This window comes from Solea solea, chromosome 2, assembly GCF_958295425.1.
Source record: "Solea solea chromosome 2, fSolSol10.1, whole genome shotgun sequence".
NCBI classification, from domain to species: domain Eukaryota; kingdom Metazoa; phylum Chordata; class Actinopteri; order Pleuronectiformes; family Soleidae; genus Solea; species Solea solea.
Window position 1 is genome coordinate 38114672 of NC_081135.1, and position 18283 is coordinate 38132954.

General features: G+C 40.2%; 4 protein-coding genes across 5 annotated transcripts in view; 1 reads left to right on the plus strand and 3 right to left on the minus strand.

The window, feature by feature from the left end:
* Positions 1-1369: 1369 nt before the first annotated feature.
* Positions 1370-7451, minus strand: LOC131475220 (beta/gamma crystallin domain-containing protein 1-like). The gene is made up of 6 exons (XM_058653186.1): positions 7397-7451; positions 6659-6901; positions 4699-4967; positions 4056-4110; positions 2932-3210; positions 1370-1830 (listed from the first exon to the last, which is right to left on the minus strand). Exons 1-6 carry the CDS (start codon positions 7406-7408, stop codon positions 1558-1560), a joined length of 1131 nt encoding a protein of 376 aa, XP_058509169.1. The 5' UTR covers positions 7409-7451; the 3' UTR covers positions 1370-1557.
* Positions 7452-7664: 213 nt separating this feature from the next.
* On the minus strand, positions 7665-11462 carry LOC131447598 (uncharacterized protein C2orf80-like). Its single transcript, XM_058619485.1, has 8 exons — positions 11386-11462; positions 11219-11300; positions 11060-11142; positions 10360-10450; positions 9664-9741; positions 9495-9582; positions 8507-8616; positions 7665-8307 (listed from the first exon to the last, which is right to left on the minus strand). The coding sequence occupies exons 1-8, from the start codon at positions 11424-11426 to the stop codon at positions 8239-8241; spliced, it is 642 nt and encodes a 213-aa protein (XP_058475468.1). The 5' UTR covers positions 11427-11462; the 3' UTR covers positions 7665-8238.
* A 1134-nt stretch (positions 11463-12596) lies between these two features.
* Positions 12597-17729, minus strand: sgo2 (shugoshin 2). Of its 2 annotated transcripts, none has more exons than XM_058619358.1 (9): positions 17494-17729; positions 16939-17055; positions 16653-16828; positions 16498-16572; positions 16075-16148; positions 15842-15978; positions 13442-15691; positions 13172-13283; positions 12597-13062 (listed from the first exon to the last, which is right to left on the minus strand). In XM_058619358.1, the coding sequence occupies exons 1-9, from the start codon at positions 17555-17557 to the stop codon at positions 12918-12920; spliced, it is 3150 nt and encodes a 1049-aa protein (XP_058475341.1). In that variant the 5' UTR covers positions 17558-17729; the 3' UTR covers positions 12597-12917. The 2 variants fall into 2 exon arrangements, with proteins under 2 accessions (XP_058475341.1, XP_058475330.1); XM_058619347.1 differs by having other exon boundaries at positions 13172-13286.
* A 234-nt stretch (positions 17730-17963) lies between these two features.
* pikfyve (phosphoinositide kinase, FYVE finger containing) overlaps positions 17964-18283 on the plus strand; it is a 29789-nt gene continuing 29469 nt past the window's right edge. The window contains exon 1 of the mRNA XM_058619275.1: positions 17964-18105. The gene's annotated coding sequence lies outside the window, so the exon portion shown is untranslated. The remainder of the gene's footprint in view (positions 18106-18283) is intronic.

Sequence of the window (18283 nt, forward strand, 5' to 3'; positions counted from 1 at the left end):
TCAGATACTCTACCATCAGACTGACCTGATTTAGATTACAATTTAAATTTAATAATAATGGGTAGGTGATCAAGTATGTTCCCACTCAATTTTGGTAAGTATCTAATCACTGTTAACACCACAAAATTAGTAATTTATCTCTAATTAATGGAAAAACTGTTACGAAAAAAACCAATCACATATCCCTGTCAAAACTCAACAGATTTGAACAAACTTTGGTAAATGTATGCAGGATCAGACACTCTACCATCGGATTAAATTTCATCCAGATCTGATTCAGATTACAGATTTGCTGGCAATTTAAATTCAACATTCCCACTGAACAAATTCAGATATGTACAAATGTGTATGTGTATATATCTCAGCAATATATGAACAGATCAGAATGAATTTTGTTAATTACATTATTTGTATACTATTTAACAACTTTTATGTTTTTCAGATTCAGGCGTGTAACATGATATTTTTTTACAGTTTTGACCTAAATCAACTAACTTTGTAACTCTTGAATCAAAACCATCATGTTGCTCCATATTATACATATTTATTTGTTTATTATTGTTCATACACACCAACCCTTGAGAAAATATTTTCAGTGTATTAATCATGAACATTTGGTGGGTTCATTGGTTCATACTGTATATATTTTACATATTACATATTATATATATATAGCCATATACAACTTTTATTTTTGTTGTATATAGATCTTTCTATATACACCATCTTAATTCTGATTTTAAGATAAAATAAAATGAGATATTAAGGATATGTATAAAAAATGAATGGTAATAAATAATAAGTGTGAATTTTTTAACGTCTATGAATATACAATATAGAAATGTTTTTATGTATATCTATTAGACTATATTTAGGGATTGTGTAGTTTTTATGGTGTTTTTAGCAGTTTTTTTAATGCAGTTGTTTTTATTGCCTCTTTATCGCTCATTTATTGTACTATGATTCTGCACAAAGTGAGTCAAAAAGACTAATTTCCCTATGAGACAATAAAGTATATATTGAAATATTGATTGATTATTATTTATTTTTATTAATATATTGTATTTCTCTTATTTGATGACTCTTGCTTTACTCGAGCAAATTGAACCATTATTTTTTTACCCCATATGATTTGCTCATGGGTTTGTCCAGAATCAGCTGCCTTCAGTTTACTTTTATTTTTATTTTATTGGTATTATTACGTGCTCAGTACTCAGATTTAAGTAATTGCATTTGTACTCAGTGATAAAAAAAAAAAAAAGTGGTATTATTGGTGCAACCCCACTGGGTTCAATATTGAGAAGCAGTTTCAACTCTTCAATAGATAACACGTGAGTCTTTGTTTGTTTCAGTGTCAGTGTTTGAAGTATTTTATTGAGTCCTCTGATCAGAGTCAGGATGTTCAGCCAAGACGTCGTCACATCCTCCTGAAAAAACGTGCCCTCCAAATGCAGAGAGCAAGAACAAAACTGAAAACACTTGATCACTGACGCCATTTTATTCAGCGTGTGAAACAGGGCAAAGAGCAGGCATTTCACCAGAAACGTTCTTCCGTCTTTAGAGATCCATGAGACGCTTGACGGAGCTGATCCTGGAGTTGTTGCCGCTCCAGTCACTGAAGCTCCTGTACATGCCGGGCCTCAAGTAGTAGTGGCGCCCCCTGTAGCGGGGCTGTTCGTACAGAAGCCAGTGGCCATCCACCACGTTGCAGGAGTTGCAGTTGGCCTTTCGGAAACGCTCCATGAGGTTGGGACAGTCGTCCGTCAGCTCCATCGTCTCACCTCTCATGTCGAAGTGCTCGTACAGTCTCATCCTGAAGGTGCCGCTGTGCTGGAGAAGAGTGAAGGGCGACGCGTCACATCCCAGAATTACAAATCTTAACGTCTAAGATTTATGAAAATCACTTGACATTTTGAAAAACAATTTATTTGTCAAGGCTTCAGCTAGATGAGAAGATTGATACCTTACAAGTCTATACTCTAAATGTGAAGCTACTGGACCTGCTAGCTTTCTATCTTAGCTTGGCTTAGCATATATTATATACAGTATGGCTTAACCGACTATGTGCAGACATAATAAATCCTGATCCAGGAATACCAGTAAAAATGGTTCATTTGGATTTTGTTATCCTTTATTTGAGTCTTTACACTAAGTTAAGCTAACTGCCATCTCTAAATCTGAATCTTAAAATGTGTATTTATTCAAACCAGTATCTACAACACACACACTGGACAAAGCCAGTTATTCTTAACGAATACTTTTAGCCAGGAGTTTACAAATGTAGGAAAGAGAAAATAAGAGCCTAAATATCACAACATTCAAAAGTAATTAGCATTAGCATTTAGCAGCAAAGGGCTTTGTGCCAAAACTTGTTGTTTAATTAAAGTTGTTGATAATAATGTTTCTGCTCAGTTTCTGTTATGAAAGTTGAGTATTAATATAATTATGTAAAAAAAGATTTAAACTTTAAATTTCCTCTACATTTATTAAAAAAATATATATATATATATATATATATTTTGTAGCTGTAGAAGATTTAGGTGTTTAATGATGTTTTTTATTTACAAGTCTAACTAAATTACAGTTGAAATATTATAAATACCATGTATATATTGAGTCTAGAAGTAATCAGACTTATTTAACATGTTAAAAAAACATTCTTATAATACTTTTTCTTGGGTACAATTACATGAAAATGTGTCATGAACCACAAACTTAATATTTTATTTTGCCATAATTTGGCAGTTATTCATGTAAAGAAAGATTTGGGAGCATATGTGAAATTTACAGATTGATTTCAGTCAGTTAATGAAGTTATTTTACATGTAATGCCATCTGAAAACATTACATTTTGTTTCCTGACATCATGATATTTGACTACCATTATTTAAGGTATGTAAAACTCTTAAAAATATAAGAATCTTTTCATACCATGGGGACCACACGACAGGACCTGACGCAGTCGTTCATGGTGGATATGCTCCGGTAGTCCGGATACTCCCCCCTCCTCATGAACAACTGGTTTCCAGTGTAACCAGGACGGTCGTAGATCACGAACATGCCACTCTCCACCCGGACGGAGCGGCAGCGCTCGAACATGGAGTGGAGGTCGGTGCAGTCACTCATGCACTCGTAGTGACGGCCTTCAAAGTTCCTGCCCTCGTAGAAGATGATCTGACGCAGGAGAACAAAACTGTGCATCACATTCAACTTTAATGAGCCGCAAAATATGAAATAACATGATTTTACTCCACAAACCTTTGCCATGGTGGAACCTTCTGTCAGTCAATCTCTGCTTCCTCTGTGTTTGAGCAGGAAAAACTGAGCTTTGTCTTTATACACATTAGCCTGTGGGAGCAGAGCTGTTGCCACGTGTTGTTATTTAAATGAAGTCTGGTGTCAGCACAGACTCTACAGGAGTCGTCCACAGACAGAGTTTAGCTTCCAGTCAGAGCCACAGGACGGATGGGTTCTGGAACAAGTCCTGCTCTTCCACCTTCTTGTCTTGTTTTAAAGGGACAACTCATTGAATACAGTCTATGAGCAACCATACATCAATATATTGTTATTTTATAAGACTTTGGCCAAAAGCATTGATGTAGTTAGTTCCTCTTTTGTAACTTCCACTCTTCTTGGAAGACTTTCCTCAGGGGTTTCTATGTGAATTTGTGTCCATTCATTCTGTAGAGCATTGATGAGGTCAGGCACTAACTAGTGTTGCTGTGAAAACTAGCTCTTGATAAACCTAGTCTGAGGCCATGATTTACCAAGATATAACCACAAAATCCATCTTCTTCTTAGCAGTAATTTCACATCCGCTGTCCCTCTGGATCTGTGGGGATCTGGTAAAAGCCTGTTAGCCTATCTGTGACTGCTTTGGCACAACATCAATCCACCATCTTCACATTTATGATGAAAACAAGCGGAGAAGAGACAAGTTAGACTGACATATTGTCTGCCTTATATGTTGTCTAGTATATGCTGTACATCTATGCAGATGATCAGTGTTATTTCCTACCAGAGGATGTTAGCTTCGCTGTGAGACGTCAACTAACGGAGCTCTGTTGGCGACTCAATTCTAAAAAAAGAGCTTTCAGTTGGACACGGGCGCTGTAATTCCCCCAATTACAAACAGGAAGTGTAAATCTGAAGTATGTATGAACTCCTCATGTCCTAAATTCGCAATTCAAGATGGCTGTTCGAGGAGAGCTTAAGTTATATCATTGTTTTGTTTTTCAAAGTGCTTAATGTCATACGTCATTCACAATGTCGTGACATATAGTGTTTTTATGTATCAAATATTGTGTAATGTCAATCAAATGGACTAGTATAGCTTGCTTGTTAGCAAAAATAGCATTAATGCTAACCACTGGTCAACCACTAGTTAATATTAAAGTTAATATTAAGCATGGGAAAACAAAGTCAAGCAAATAATGACAAAATAACAACAGTTATTAATTAATCTCTTATGTAGCTTTTTATGAGCCAATAAAAATATTTATTCACAAGCACAGAGAACTATTTTACAATAGATCCATTTATTTAGGCATTTTAAACAATTTCATGTTGATTTTTTTTATGTCTCTAAAATCATCCCACTCTACATCATTTCACATCTACATTAGCAGTTTCCAGATGTCGTTGGCCTTTGTGAGGAGGAACCGATGAAACTGGAAAAGCTGTGAGTGAGATTAAAACTCTGTGATTTTGCGGAATGACCCGGTGGTGGCGCAGGTCGCCCCCCAGTCACTGAACTTGCGATACTCCCCGGGCCTCAGGAAGTACTGGCGGCCGCGGTAGTTGGGGTGTTCGTACATGGTCCAGTATCCCTCCATGACGTTGCAGGAGTGGACGTCACGGCTGCGGAAGTGATCCTGCACCGACTCGCAGTCCTCGCTGAACTCCATCATCTGGCCCTGGAAGTTGGGCCGCTCGTAGATGCGCATGCGGTACGAACCCTCGCTGGTCTGGAGAAACAGAACGTTTTTAAAATTCAGCAACTGTGGTCCTCTTTCATTTTATTTAACTGTGGAATAAAACCAACTTCTATAAAAAGACTGTTTTTAAATTGCGTTACATTTGTAGGTCATAAAGACTTCACTTGAGACTTTAATTGTTAGAGGATTATTTAGAAAGATCCATTAATCATCGACAATTGTAGTTTTTCTTCAATGTAAAATGCATTTCCAACCGTTTAAGTATGTGTTACGACAGCTGGGCCTCGTCCTCCCTAATTAACCCTGAGTTAGGTATGCAAACTAGTCTGTGTGGTCCCTCGCCTACCATTGGAGCAGATGGGCGGAGTCACAGGTGGACTGGACAGCGATTGGTGCGGCCGCAGAACCTCCAATTGTCTCACTCTCAACGGAAGAAGACAAGAAGCCATCTCCCAGTCCACACCAGACGCCTCTGGGAGTCAGAGCGCCTCATGCTGAGTAGCAGCTTGTGATCTTGTTTGTGATTCTTGCCTTGAATAATGCTGAGTGCCATGTGTTAGAAATGTTGGGCTCAGGTATTTAGATTTAAATCTTGGCACTAGGTATATCTATGCTGTTCCACCCTGTTATTTATAGTTTTTGTTAAGTCAACTGAGTTAATTTCAAGTGGAGTTTCTGTATTTGATTAATAGGTATTTTAGCACTTTCTTTTGAAGAGTCCTTTTTCATTTGCTTTTTGTTTTGTTTGAACAGCGTCCTCTGCCCGTTTTCTGTTTGCCAGATTATTTTGTGAATTTACTATCCACTCGTTGGTAAAATAAATTATTTTATTTAACCATATTACATCTTAGTTATTCATGTTGCTTCCCTTCCAACGAGCTGGGACGTAACAGTATGTAAAAACAACAAAAAAAGATACATAATATACAGATGCATACATAAAATAAACATCCTAATTATGGTGCATTCCACTTCACGTTTTCCAAACCAGGAAACTGGGGGTAACTAATAGCAACAGCTACTTTTACTGTTAATATCACTTATGTGTACCACAGTAAATCAGTCGTACACATATTAATGTTTAATTTTATTTCATTTTATTGTTAGACTGGTATTGCAAACAATAGCTAGCCCAAAATCGTTTTCGCAACTGGAACACGGTACACTCTTTCAGTTCCCATCTAAATGGAACGCAGCATTATATTTTTGTGTTTCTGCTGTTATTTAATTTTTAATTTTCAGAAAATTTAGTTTGTTTTCTTGTTTTTGTATTTGCTTGGAAAAGCGACGGACAATGTAGTTATTATTATTTTTGCTTGAGATTAAGGGTGAGATTTTGAATTTCTGGTCAATTTTAACCAAGAATTAAACGAGAAATTTGTATTAATCTGCTGTTAAAGACATGACAATATAATCCCTTATCTTAAAACCATTTAGTAGTAGTGTTAGTAGTAACAGACTTTATTCATATGGCACTTTTCCAAAACTTAAATGCAACAAGCCAATAAAGAAAGAAATTAAAGAGAAAATAAATAACTGGAACAGATACAGTAGAAAATTTGACTTTTTAAAACTAATTGAAACATTAAAGTTACAATTTGTGGAGATTCCTTTGATGGAAAAATAAGTCAAACTATTTATTTTTAAGTACAAATGAATAAGTCTCCTTAGACCTTTGACCCCACAAACCTCACAGCACAGGGACTGAAACATGGACTCACATGTGAGAAGGTGCGGCAGGAGCGGATGGTGTCGTTGAAGCCCATCCAGCGCTGGTAGTCGGGATACTCTCCACGGGTCAGGACGTACTGGTAGCCGCCGTAGTTGGACTTCTCGTACAGGACCCAGCAGCCGCTCTCCACCTTGACGGAGTTGCAGCGGCTGAAGTGTGGGTCGGTGTCGGGGCAGTCGCTGTCGCACTCATACGAGCGGCCCTGGAAGTTTCTGTCCTCGTAAAATATGATCTGTACACAGAAGATCAAACAATATGTTCATCCAATTCTTATAAAACAATATAATATTCATTTATATAACAATTGTCTTTTTATTTAAGTTTTATTGCTGCCTTATGAAGCACTTTGTAATTCAAACTACATATGAAAATAAAGTTCTTATTATCGTTGTTATTAACGGAGATTTAATATTAATATAATTGCATATGCAGTCATTGAACAAATTTGAATTCCAGCAACAATGGATTTGTTCTTAAATCCAACTGGTCATTAATCTGCAAGATTTCATTAAAATCTGATTGTTTTTATAGTATAAAACATGCTGTTAAGATTATTTAGGTTTCATTTAATTTAGGTAGAAAATAAGAACAATTTCCTAGAAACAAAGCTTATTTTGCTTTGTTAAAAATCTATTTTTGCAGTGTACATGTTCAGCGCGTGTCCAGAACTTAACTAATACGTAAAAAAGAAAGTTGAATTAAAGTGATGTAGACTTTGCTCTCTTACCTTACTGCTCATCCTGAACACAGAGCTGGAGCCAGTCACCGAGTGAAATATGATGGTCTCACCACACAGGAGCCGAGCCTCGCTATATAAACCTCCGTCCCAGCGCTGGCAGATCCCACTTTATCTGTTTTTTCAATGGAGGGAGGATTTAAAGTGTCGGACTCGCTGCCAAGTGTCTCGACGCTCGCACGTGGAAAAGCGAACATTCCCTGAGTCATCACAGCAGCAGCGAAAAAACAAAAAAAAGAAAGTCCCCGCAGGCAAATTCTCTTTATTGATAAAGACAACGTTTCAGCCATTAATGGAGTGGATTAAAGTTTCCACGCAGAATGTCAGCGGTCATCAAAAAACAACAACACGGCTGACCCTTTAACAGCGAGGCGAGCTCGACAGAGACGGAACTAGAAGTTCCCAAAACAGAGAGTAAATGTTAACATTTATCACAATTACTGATAAGAAAAATGCTACACATTTAAATCATTAAAGATACAGTAGGTGGGATTTTTAATGTCTTTATTGAGCGTTAATTTCATGAAAAACTTTACATAAATTGATCTGATTGAGAGAAGAAAACTTCCTCTGCACGTCCTCTGGACTCTGTTTACAGCCTAAATCTTTCAATTCATCACAGACTTCATCAGAGCGATAGAGGGCGCCTCCTACTGGCTGCTCGAAGAAAGATAAAATGCATATGAACTACCGACTATCTTTGTCATAGTGACACTGTCTACTGCATCTTAACATAAATACATCAAAATAGTAGAGATATAAAAGACGAATAAACACTCCCAAGAAATCAGAAACATAAAATAATAAAGAAGCAAAATTGCAGGAAGTGGACGTCAGTCCCTCAGAGACTCCTGAGAACCTTCGTACTTCTCATCTCCTTCCTCCTGATCGGCACTGCTGTCCTGAGAGTCCACAAGACAAGAGGAGGAGGAAGAGTTGTAGTTAGACAACAGAGCCACAGGGTGGCAGCAGAGGCCTCTCACACACACACACACACACACACACACACACACACACACACACACACACACATTTTTAAAAAAGTGATAAAAAAGAACATCTCGTCTTCTGAGGCTTCAGAGTTTCTGTGTCGACACTCACGCTGAGGAAGGAGTGAGATGACGACGAAGAGGATGAAGCTTCCACTGCAGCTGGAGCAGGAGGAGCGTTGGCCTTCTCCCTCTCAGACAACCATCGTCGCAACTTTTCATCTAAAAAACAAAGATGCTTTTGAGTTTAAATGTCGCTGATTGTTGCGCAAAGTTCTTTATAAAGTACTTTTCTTGTGATTGAGGTCAAACTTCTCACTTTTTTATCTTATTTGCTGTAAAAAAATAGCGTGTACGTATATTGCATCCTTTTTTGTATATTTCTATTATTTTCTTCAATTCTTTTTAGTTTTTAAACGTTTACAAAACTGAGTTTGAAGCATTTGAGGATGTTCTCTGGAGAGAAAGTAACTTCAAAGCAAAAATTTGGGTGAAATTATTTTTGATTTGGCATAAATAGAAAAATGTTATACTTGATTGTCTAAACTGTTTTTCAGTACTGCAGAATAAGTTTTACATTTATATATGTAATACATGTTGATAAAGTTTACACACTGCACCTTTAAGTAAATTATTCTGATAGTAATTTTGTACTTGTCTTTTTTTCTCTTTTGTTTTACAAATTTTACCAAAGTCAATAAAAAAATTCCAAAACTGCAAAAACAAATAAATATCAAAATGGCCGACTTCCTGTTGAGTTGAGGTCATGGTCCCAATGGACTTTTTTGTGCGCTGAAACAAGTTCCCACCAAGTTTTGTGAAATTTGGTGCAATTTAATTTTGGCTTGCTCCATCCATTTTTCACCTTAGGAGGGCGATAAAGAGCCGCACCTGACCACCGCTCAAAAATGCCACAGCCACGGAATTTATGCCAGGCCCCTAGCATTTATTAGTTTCTAGAGATTTCTACCACGTTATGTCCTTCCTTATCAGATTAGGAGATTATGTGGGGATTAAGAGAAATCTCACCCTGTGTCAAAACCAATTTTAAAAGAAAAACACACTCATATTCAAAATGTCTTATTTTAAGACAGACTTACTGTGCTTCTTGCAGTGATGCACGGCCTTGTACGAGCCCAACATCGCAAACGGGTGATAGGAGAGCGTGAAGGGGTAAACGATCGTACCCTGGAGTTAAAGGTAGAAATGTGGAAATGACGGAAAACTACACAACAATCATTAGACGTGTGACGGAGACTGTTTTCGTACCTTTGACGGGTGGTTCGGGTAAAGCGCCGCAGGTTTACATTTGTACAGAGACAAGATCTCCTCCACCGGAACACTGTTCTGAAGCACAGGGTTCAAAAGTCGTGGTTCACGGGGCGAAACACAACGTTTATGACGATGAAAAACCATCAAGAAAGTTTTTGAGCCTCTCTTAATGTTTTTATATTCTGCATTTATCCTTGCCTGTACTGTATATCTATACCATAAGTATGCTTGTAGGAGGATATAATTGAGTATATCCTCAAGTACCTCAGAAATAACATTATACAAAAATGAATCAGTAAAAGCTAATTATCAGTAAGAAAAAATAATAGTAATGTTTCATGTTTGTGGCCTTAAAATAAGACTTTTAATGTACTTTAGTGAAGGGTCTTGTTTGATGAAGGCCACTGTCATGTTCCTACGGCAGCCTGAATGGGACAAAACCAGCCAGAGCGTGTTTTCTGCTTTTTAAAATACAAAATTATGATAAACAAAGAAGCACTACATGCATTCTGGTATGTGAAGGCCACCGTAGTTGTCTGATGTGTTTTGTAAGGGGAGTTGCAATCTGCAGTCTCACCATTAGGTGTCACTAATTCTTACACAGTGCACAGTGTTAACCCTTGTCTGGGTGGGTTGTCTTAGTATCATATAATCTTCATCCAGGTGTAAATAAATAAATAAATCTTTACATACCATAATAATCCCAGCAAAGGACGACAGGATCATGGCCTCTCGCTCTAAACGGTCGGGATACTGAGATCCTCCTAAAATGCGAGTGGCTCCTCTGTGAGGAACACAAACACACACAGTCAGAGAACAAGTCTCTCGACGTTCTGCCAGGTTTGTCCATTCAGGCTGCCGTAGAACCTGCTGTGATGTTTGACTTGGAGACAGATGCTGAGATTTTTGCGTTGGGAGTGACCAGGATGGACATCAGGATTAGAAATGAGCATATAATCCAGGGACGAGATCAAGGTTGAGAAGGTTCTAGTGGATAAAGGATGTTGAAGACCACTGAGAAGGTTCAGCGATGTTGTGACGGAGGACATAAGGACAGTTGGTGCAACAGAAGAGGACACAAGGGAGAGGACAAGACGGAGGCAAATGATCCGCTGTGCCGAGAAGCTGACAGAAGACAAAGAAGAAGAAGAACCATCTTCTACTGCTTTATCCTCCACATGCCAATCCCATCTGACATAGGGCGAAACCCGAGGTAGACCCTGGACAGGTCGGCAGTCCATCACAGGGACACATGGAGACAAACAACCATCTGTCCTCCAATTTAAAGTGTCCAATTTGCCTCATCCCGAAATCTGCATGTTCTTGGGCTGAGGAGGAACCCGGAGAACCTGGAGAAACTGTGGTGGCGGCACAAAATACAAACTGTGCTCACATGAGGTTGCTGTCGAGGACGTCGCGTCCTTCCTCTCGGTGCAGCCACCACACAGCGACGCTGATGGCGAGGTCGTAATGAGCCTGACACAAAAAACACTTTATTAAACAGTTGATACAAAAACACAGAAACAAGGACAGAAACACGGAGACATTTTACCAGGTCGTCCAGCATCGTGGACGCCCCCTTCCCCTTTGGATCAAATGACTTTTCTCTGAGTTTCTGCCCAATGTAGTCGTCACTGTTCAGATTAGAGATGAAAACACAACGATAATAATAATAATGTGTTAAGACGACTCAAAGTTGTACTTATGTCGTCCACTCACATCAGAGCCTCCACGTCTCTCTTCAGCCGCTTTGACCCCATTTCATCCACAGACTCCGCTCATGTGACTCTCTCTCCTGCAGGAGAAGAAACGTTGATATATCACTAAGATTGTGTCCTGGCTGAGGTTAGAGCACGGATATGACTTTCTCCAAGCATACACGATTTAAAAAGATTAAGATATGCATAAAAATCTGCTTAAAATACACAGAATATTGTGTAAAATCCCCAAATTAGCAACATTTCATTATCTATAACAAGATGTTCCTGCGTCCAAGTGTCCACCAAGTCACACAAGACACATTTTACATTTATATTCTCTTTATTTCTGTGTTAAAGTGGAAAAAACAACATATATGTTGATGGGGGGTATTCACACATAATCACTGTTACACTGGTTTTTTTGTGTTTGTATAGATATAAAGTCTATTTCTATTATATTGAGGTTATTAGAAATCATTTTCTGCTCGGCAGAACTCCATTAGTTGCCACTTTAGGGCCACCTAGTGTCTGTGTTTCTCCACTACATCATAAAGACAGACCTTGGTGTTTCTTGCTTTCTCTGTCTGTTGAATAGTTCATTGTTATGAATATTGTATGTAAAGAACATCATTTACTGCAACATAGAGGTGATTATTTGAAAGATTGTGTAATTAACTAACACCTAAAGAATATTTTCTGTGAGCTAAAATCACCTATTTTCTCTTTGGGGTTTGGTGTGGGAGTCTGGGAGATTAAGCGGTTTATCGAGCGTCAAAAACTTGAGTTTCCTGTTGAAAAAAGGCCCTCTAAACGGAAGAGTTAATAATAATGATAATAATAATAATAATAATAATATTAATAATAATACTAATAATAGATAGATTCAACTGAATGATGCTTTTGTCAAGTGGTTAGAATAAATTAAATGAATTAAATTCCCAAAACTTTGTTATGAAAAGGCCAAGATTTGTGCAGCATTTCTTATTTTTTTCCTATAAATCTGAATAGCTGGAAAATATCCTAACCCTCATAAGCCTGATTTATCCCTTTAATGAAGTGCTGGCGTTGCCGTGCTGTTGCCAGGAAATGAAGCCGACACCATGTCGTGACCAAACACAAACACAGCAACCGACAAATGCAGTAAAACAACTATTAAACACACTCAGTTTATCTGTTCCATCTTTAAAAAAACGAGTGCAACAAACAAACAAAGAAAACTGGACCCATCTCTTTTGTGTGATAAGGAACGTTTAATCAGAATAAAATTTAAAAAACACACAAAAGAAAAATAATGGAGCGCCTGAACTCACCGCACAGTCCTGCAGAAACAACACTTCAGTACATACGAGGAGGTCAAATCCCAAACTGCAGGTCTGCAAAGCTCTGTGAGGCGGGAACATGAACCTGTTCACTCAGCTGCTGTGTCTCAGGTGAACGGGCCGGACTGAATCATTGATGACCAACCCACTGTCAATCCCTCTGCCCGACAGAGTCACAGATTATACAGATCACTTTCAGGCATTTAAAAAGGAAATGAATAAATAAAAGTAATCAGTTAGTCAGAGCAGGTGTTTCCAGCATGAGTGCAGTCTTCTTCATCTTCATCTTCTGCTGCTGCTTCTTCTTCCTCTTGTCCTTAAACACCGGCGAGCTCAGAAACTTGCTGTCTGTAAATTTATCCCCACGCCGTATTTTGCTGTTTGAAACAAAAACAAACACAAACAAACAAAAGAAGGTCAATTCCTCACAAACAGCCGTTTCCCCGCTGATCGTAGCGTTCAGTTTACAGACAGAGGCGTGGTCACCTGTTGAGGGGCGGCTCCTTGTAGCTGACGACGCCGTGGCGCCTCCTGGTTCTGCCGCCGTTGTCACCGTCGGGCGTTTTGATGGTGTTTGTCAGTGACGTCAAGACTCTTCCTGCTGCGACGTACGAGAAAAAGAAATACGTCAATAACAGGCCGTTGAAATTAGAGCTCGACCGGCGCAGGTTTATCTATGGTAAACACTGATTTTAAAGAAATCAAACAACAAAGGTTACGCACTGTAGCTTTAAGACATTAGAAGAGAGACCACACCTGGAGAGTCTGCGGTCGTCACTCCAGCTCCTCCCCCGGCCGACGCCTCCCTCTTCGGACTGCCCAGGAAAGTGTCCGCCTCCACGTTAGCGATGCTAACATCCATGTCCAGCCATGGCGGCACCTCGTCCGCGAGTGCGTCTTTCAGATGGACGCTGGCGTCCACCGAGACACTGTCAGGTGTCCCCGTGTTGTCGAGTGAAACGCCGTCCTGAGTTTTACGCCCGTAGACGACAAACGTCTCCCTGGGATTCCTGCCGTCTGCGGCCGTGTGCAGCTTGGATTTAGCTCGATGCTGCGTTGGCTTCAAATCCACCGTGGAATTCAGCTTTGAGGGTTTGGAGTCGTGGAATTGCTCGAAGATGTCTGCCTCTTCGCCGAGGTGAAAATGTGAGACATCGGATATTTGTAAATCACCAGGCAGTTCTTTATTTCTCTCAGCATCATCTACGCTACATCGAGGCGAGGCTTCAGTGACTTCCTGAAGATAAACCGCTTCCTCAGAGTCGAGTCCTTTGTTGCTACGGCTACTCTTACTCTTCTTTTCCTTGTCGTTTAAAAAGTCACCGCTCTCCTCCTCCTTCTTCTTCTTGGTTTTCTTCTTGACGGATTGCCCAGTCTTTTCATTTCTGGCTTTTTTGGGTTTCTGAAACTCGAAATCTTGGTCCTGCAGTAGAACTTTGTGGTGTTCTTGGCTGCTCAAGCTCTCAGGGTCTTGAGTGGCCTTCCATGGACGCTTACAGGAGCTCTGCGTTCCGTCGCCGTTCCTGTAAGGGTTTGATTCCGCCCGATGCCGATCAACATCTGTGACCGCTGACAGTTCCTCAACGTCAAAGCCGAACAATCCTGTTGACGGCATCAAGTCCTGCTCTGGTGACTCCAACACGGTGCAATCCCCCATCACTGAGACAACAAACGTCCCTCTGCATCGCGACTTGTGACTTCCCGCGACGTTAGCCGTGCTCTTCGCGTGGCCATGTTGTTGAAGATCCAACTCTGGACGCGTGAACCCTTCAGATTTCTCTTGGTCTTTACACATTTCATATTTCCCCCGAACATCTTCCGCTTCCTTCCGTAGCTTGTCCAGCTCGGACTCGCTGCTCTCACATGCAGAAGACCGTGAGGACGCAGTGAAAAGTGGTTTCCTGACGACTGAGGACATCCTCCTGCCTTTGGTTCTGGACCTTCTGCATGTAATCGTGGAGAACAAATGCTCTGCGATGTCTTTCTCGGGTTGTAGTGTCACACTTTCCCCGACTTTGGAGAGTTTATGTTCAGGATCTGTGAAATAATCGTCGGCATCTGTCGAGTCGAAGTCACAGGACTTGGACTTTGTGGCGTCTGCTGGTTTTAATTTGTCCTTCACTGTTTTTTGACTGTTTTCTTTCGAGTTGTCACCTGCACACTTGTTCAGTTTGGGAATGCGCGAGGTTGTGACACTTAAAGACGTTTTTTTGGGTGACTCTGGCTTCACGAGGTCTACGTCATCCGTCTGTGACACAGCAGGAACAATCTGAACCTCACTAGTACCAGATTCTGCAGAGAGTGGATGTTCTTTTTCGCGGGAATCCTCTTTATTCTTCTTACGTTTCACTTTGCTGCCTGTTTTTTTCTTGGCCTTGGTATCCACGGTGACAATATCCGCAGTGTTGCTCTGCGTCATCTCCATCGTTGAGTCCAGAATCAGCGTTTTGTCTTGTTTGTTTCCACGTCCTGGTTCAGTTACAGTGACCGGGATCTGGACGGGGATCACGCCGTCAATGTCATCCGTCTGTGACACAGCAGGAACAATCTGAACCTCACTGGTACCAGATTCTGCAGAGAGTGGATTTTTTTGGTCGCTCAGCCCACAGGAATCCGCTTTATTCTTCTTGCATTTCACTTTGCTGGAGACGCCTGTTCTTTTCTTGGCCTTGGTATCCACGGCGACGATCTCAGCAGCATTGCTCAGTGTCATCTCCATCGTCGCATCCAGAATGAGCGTTTTATCTTGTTTGTGTCCACGTTCTGGTTCAGTTGCAGTGACTGGGGTCTGGACGGGGATCACGCCGTCAGCGGCAGAGAAGGACAGTTTGGGTCTTTCACATGTGCTGACACGTGTAGACCCGGGAACCAAATTCACGTCAAACCCCGACTGAGAGACTGAGTGTCTCTCTACTTCATCCCTGAGGCTGCTGGACGGACGGGACGTCCCCGCCTGAGGAACTTGTACGCGCTGACTTGACTGCCTTTTCTCTACACCGGTGTAATCTGCGTGAAAAGCAATAAAACAAATGTATAATTAGGGCTGGCCTTAGGGCTTAACTTCTGATAATATCAAAAACTCTGAATAAAAAGTGAAAGTCCTACTGGCAACTGAAAAATATAAAGACTAAAACTTCTAAACACGTGTCCTCCTACCTTTATGAGCATCGGTGAGTCGACTCTGGAAGATACTCTCATCTAGGTTGGTTTCAGGAAGGTCCTCGTTTACGTGTTTGGTGGGAAAGAGGAAATCTTTTGGCATTTCTGGCCGACGAGGTAAACAATCGGAAAGACTAAAAAGATTAGGAAGGAAAAAAATAAAATTGGGGTGAAAAGCTCTTTGTACTTGACTAAAAGTCCATTTAAATGGTAACGTAGTATTTTCTCACCTTTCCACTGCGAGGTTTCCCTCGTTGATGTCACTAAATAAAGTCTTGTTATCCTCAGATAGTCTGGGAAGATCCTGTGAGGTGATGACAGATGAAATCGTTGATTATGTCTCATATACATTGTTATTTTTCAGCATTTCCAAGATTAAGACAAACAGACACTGATTGTGTTACCATGAAATTAATTGTAAAAGTAATTGTGTGTGTGTGTGTGTATATATATATATATATATATATATGTATATGCCACATTATGTTTATGTGCCACAAAATCTGATGAAGTCATGATGGTTCACACAGTCATCAGATCTCATCATTTTAACCTTATACTGTGTGATTCCAGCCAATAACATGAAATAATCAGGACAACAACGTGACAACGACTGAAATTATGTTTGGACAGCAGAGGTCGGGGTTCCTTACACAGTCGGTGAACAGTTCTGACACCATGTCAAAGTGCTGCAGGGTGTTTGTGTGGAGGTTCTTCAAGATGAGGTGCTGCAAGAGGACACAGTATGAGTGAAGTCTCTAATATTAAAACAAATACTTGTGTCGGTCAGAAGTGGAAACAAACGCACCAGTCTCCTGTCCTTGTATTTCCTGGTGGCCAGCTCGAAGCACAGTGACTCCACTTGTTTTTGCAGATACACGATGTCTTGCTGCAGCTGCCGACCTCTCTCCTTCTGAGCCTCCAGAGCCAGAGCTAAGGCCTTGTTGTTGGTCTTTAATGAGACCTTGAAGAAGGAGGAGGTGTCTGGTGTGGTCATAAATCATTAGGAGAATGCAAATGTCTGTCAGTCATGAAGATTTCACGTAAATACTGTTATGGAATGCTGGTTTATGAATGAATGTGTTTGGACTCACTCAGGATCTTATTCCTGATCTTTGATGCTACAGCGGAAGTCTGCTTGGAAACATTTGAAGATTTCATTGTCGTCGGCGTAAACATAACTAGTCTCTCGGATAAAGAAAATGAATAACCTGAGAAAACAAACAAGAGAGTTAGACAATATGTTACTTTATATTAAAGGTCATGACAACAACGACTTACTTTAAGAACAAAAGTGTTATTAGTGAGACCAGTGGGTAATTAATCATTTTACAAATATTTACTGCTGTGTTAAATTTGAAATGCTTTGAGATATACACGAAATTTTAGTAAAATCTAATTTTACATTACAACATACACACCTTACAAAATACATTTAAATACAACCCGATCGTGACATGTTTTTAAAGATATACTAAAGCGATATAACTGAGAAAAAAAAAGTGTTGTTTTTTTGTTAAATAGACTGTGTTTAGTTGTGGTTGAGTTAACGTTATTAGCATGTGTGAATGCGATGCTAACCGGTGTAACCGGCGGTGTAGCCTGCTGCTAACTAACGCGTCAACCTCCATATTTTAGACAAAACTCACCGCGGTGATCAGGAGACGGTCTTGGTAGTGTTTCGCTTCTCGGCGGTAAAAAATAAAATCTCATTACAGTAGGTTGATTAAAAGAAGCCCGTGACGACTTTACTCCCCCATCACATTATCCAGTTTAAATAAAAACAGAAAATCCGCCGTTACGTCTGCGCATGTGCGGGAAGGCGGAGCTTCTTCTTCTTCGATTTCCTCTTCTTCTTCTAAGCCTCATAAGAAAGATATTTAGCTCGTTATCTAGCTCCGGCAATACACTTTTCCTCGTATACTGGTGATACTGTTGATAAAGTGATATTTTTTTTTACATATTTGCTTCAAACCTAAAACACACACGTTTTAATGGCAAGTAAACGCCGCTAGGTGGCGCCCCTGCCCCAGTTAGATAGACTTTCCTGACATGGGAATAGCGGTTTGATGATCGACTTTTCTGGGCTCCACTGCTCTTCTCGCTTGCGATCACAACAGTTGCTTAATTGTGTGTTTGCTTCGATTGGTCGCGGCTGAGCTGCTTGTTCATTGGGAGTCGGCTGTTTTTGCTCTTTTCAGGTGTTTTTTATGGACGTCTTCAGAGCCGCAGCGGTGATGCCCGCGACACACGACCCACTGGTGAGTGGCATATGTCGCTGTCACTACGTTTCAGTCGCGTGATTTGTTTATAAAGAAGAAAAAAATAAGGATATTTGAGCCAGCCGGCTAGTTAGCATGGGAGGCTAATGTTAGCTGTTTCGACTCCTCCGCTGTACACTGACTGAAGCTAGTTGGCTAACAGTAGCTAGCTCATTCA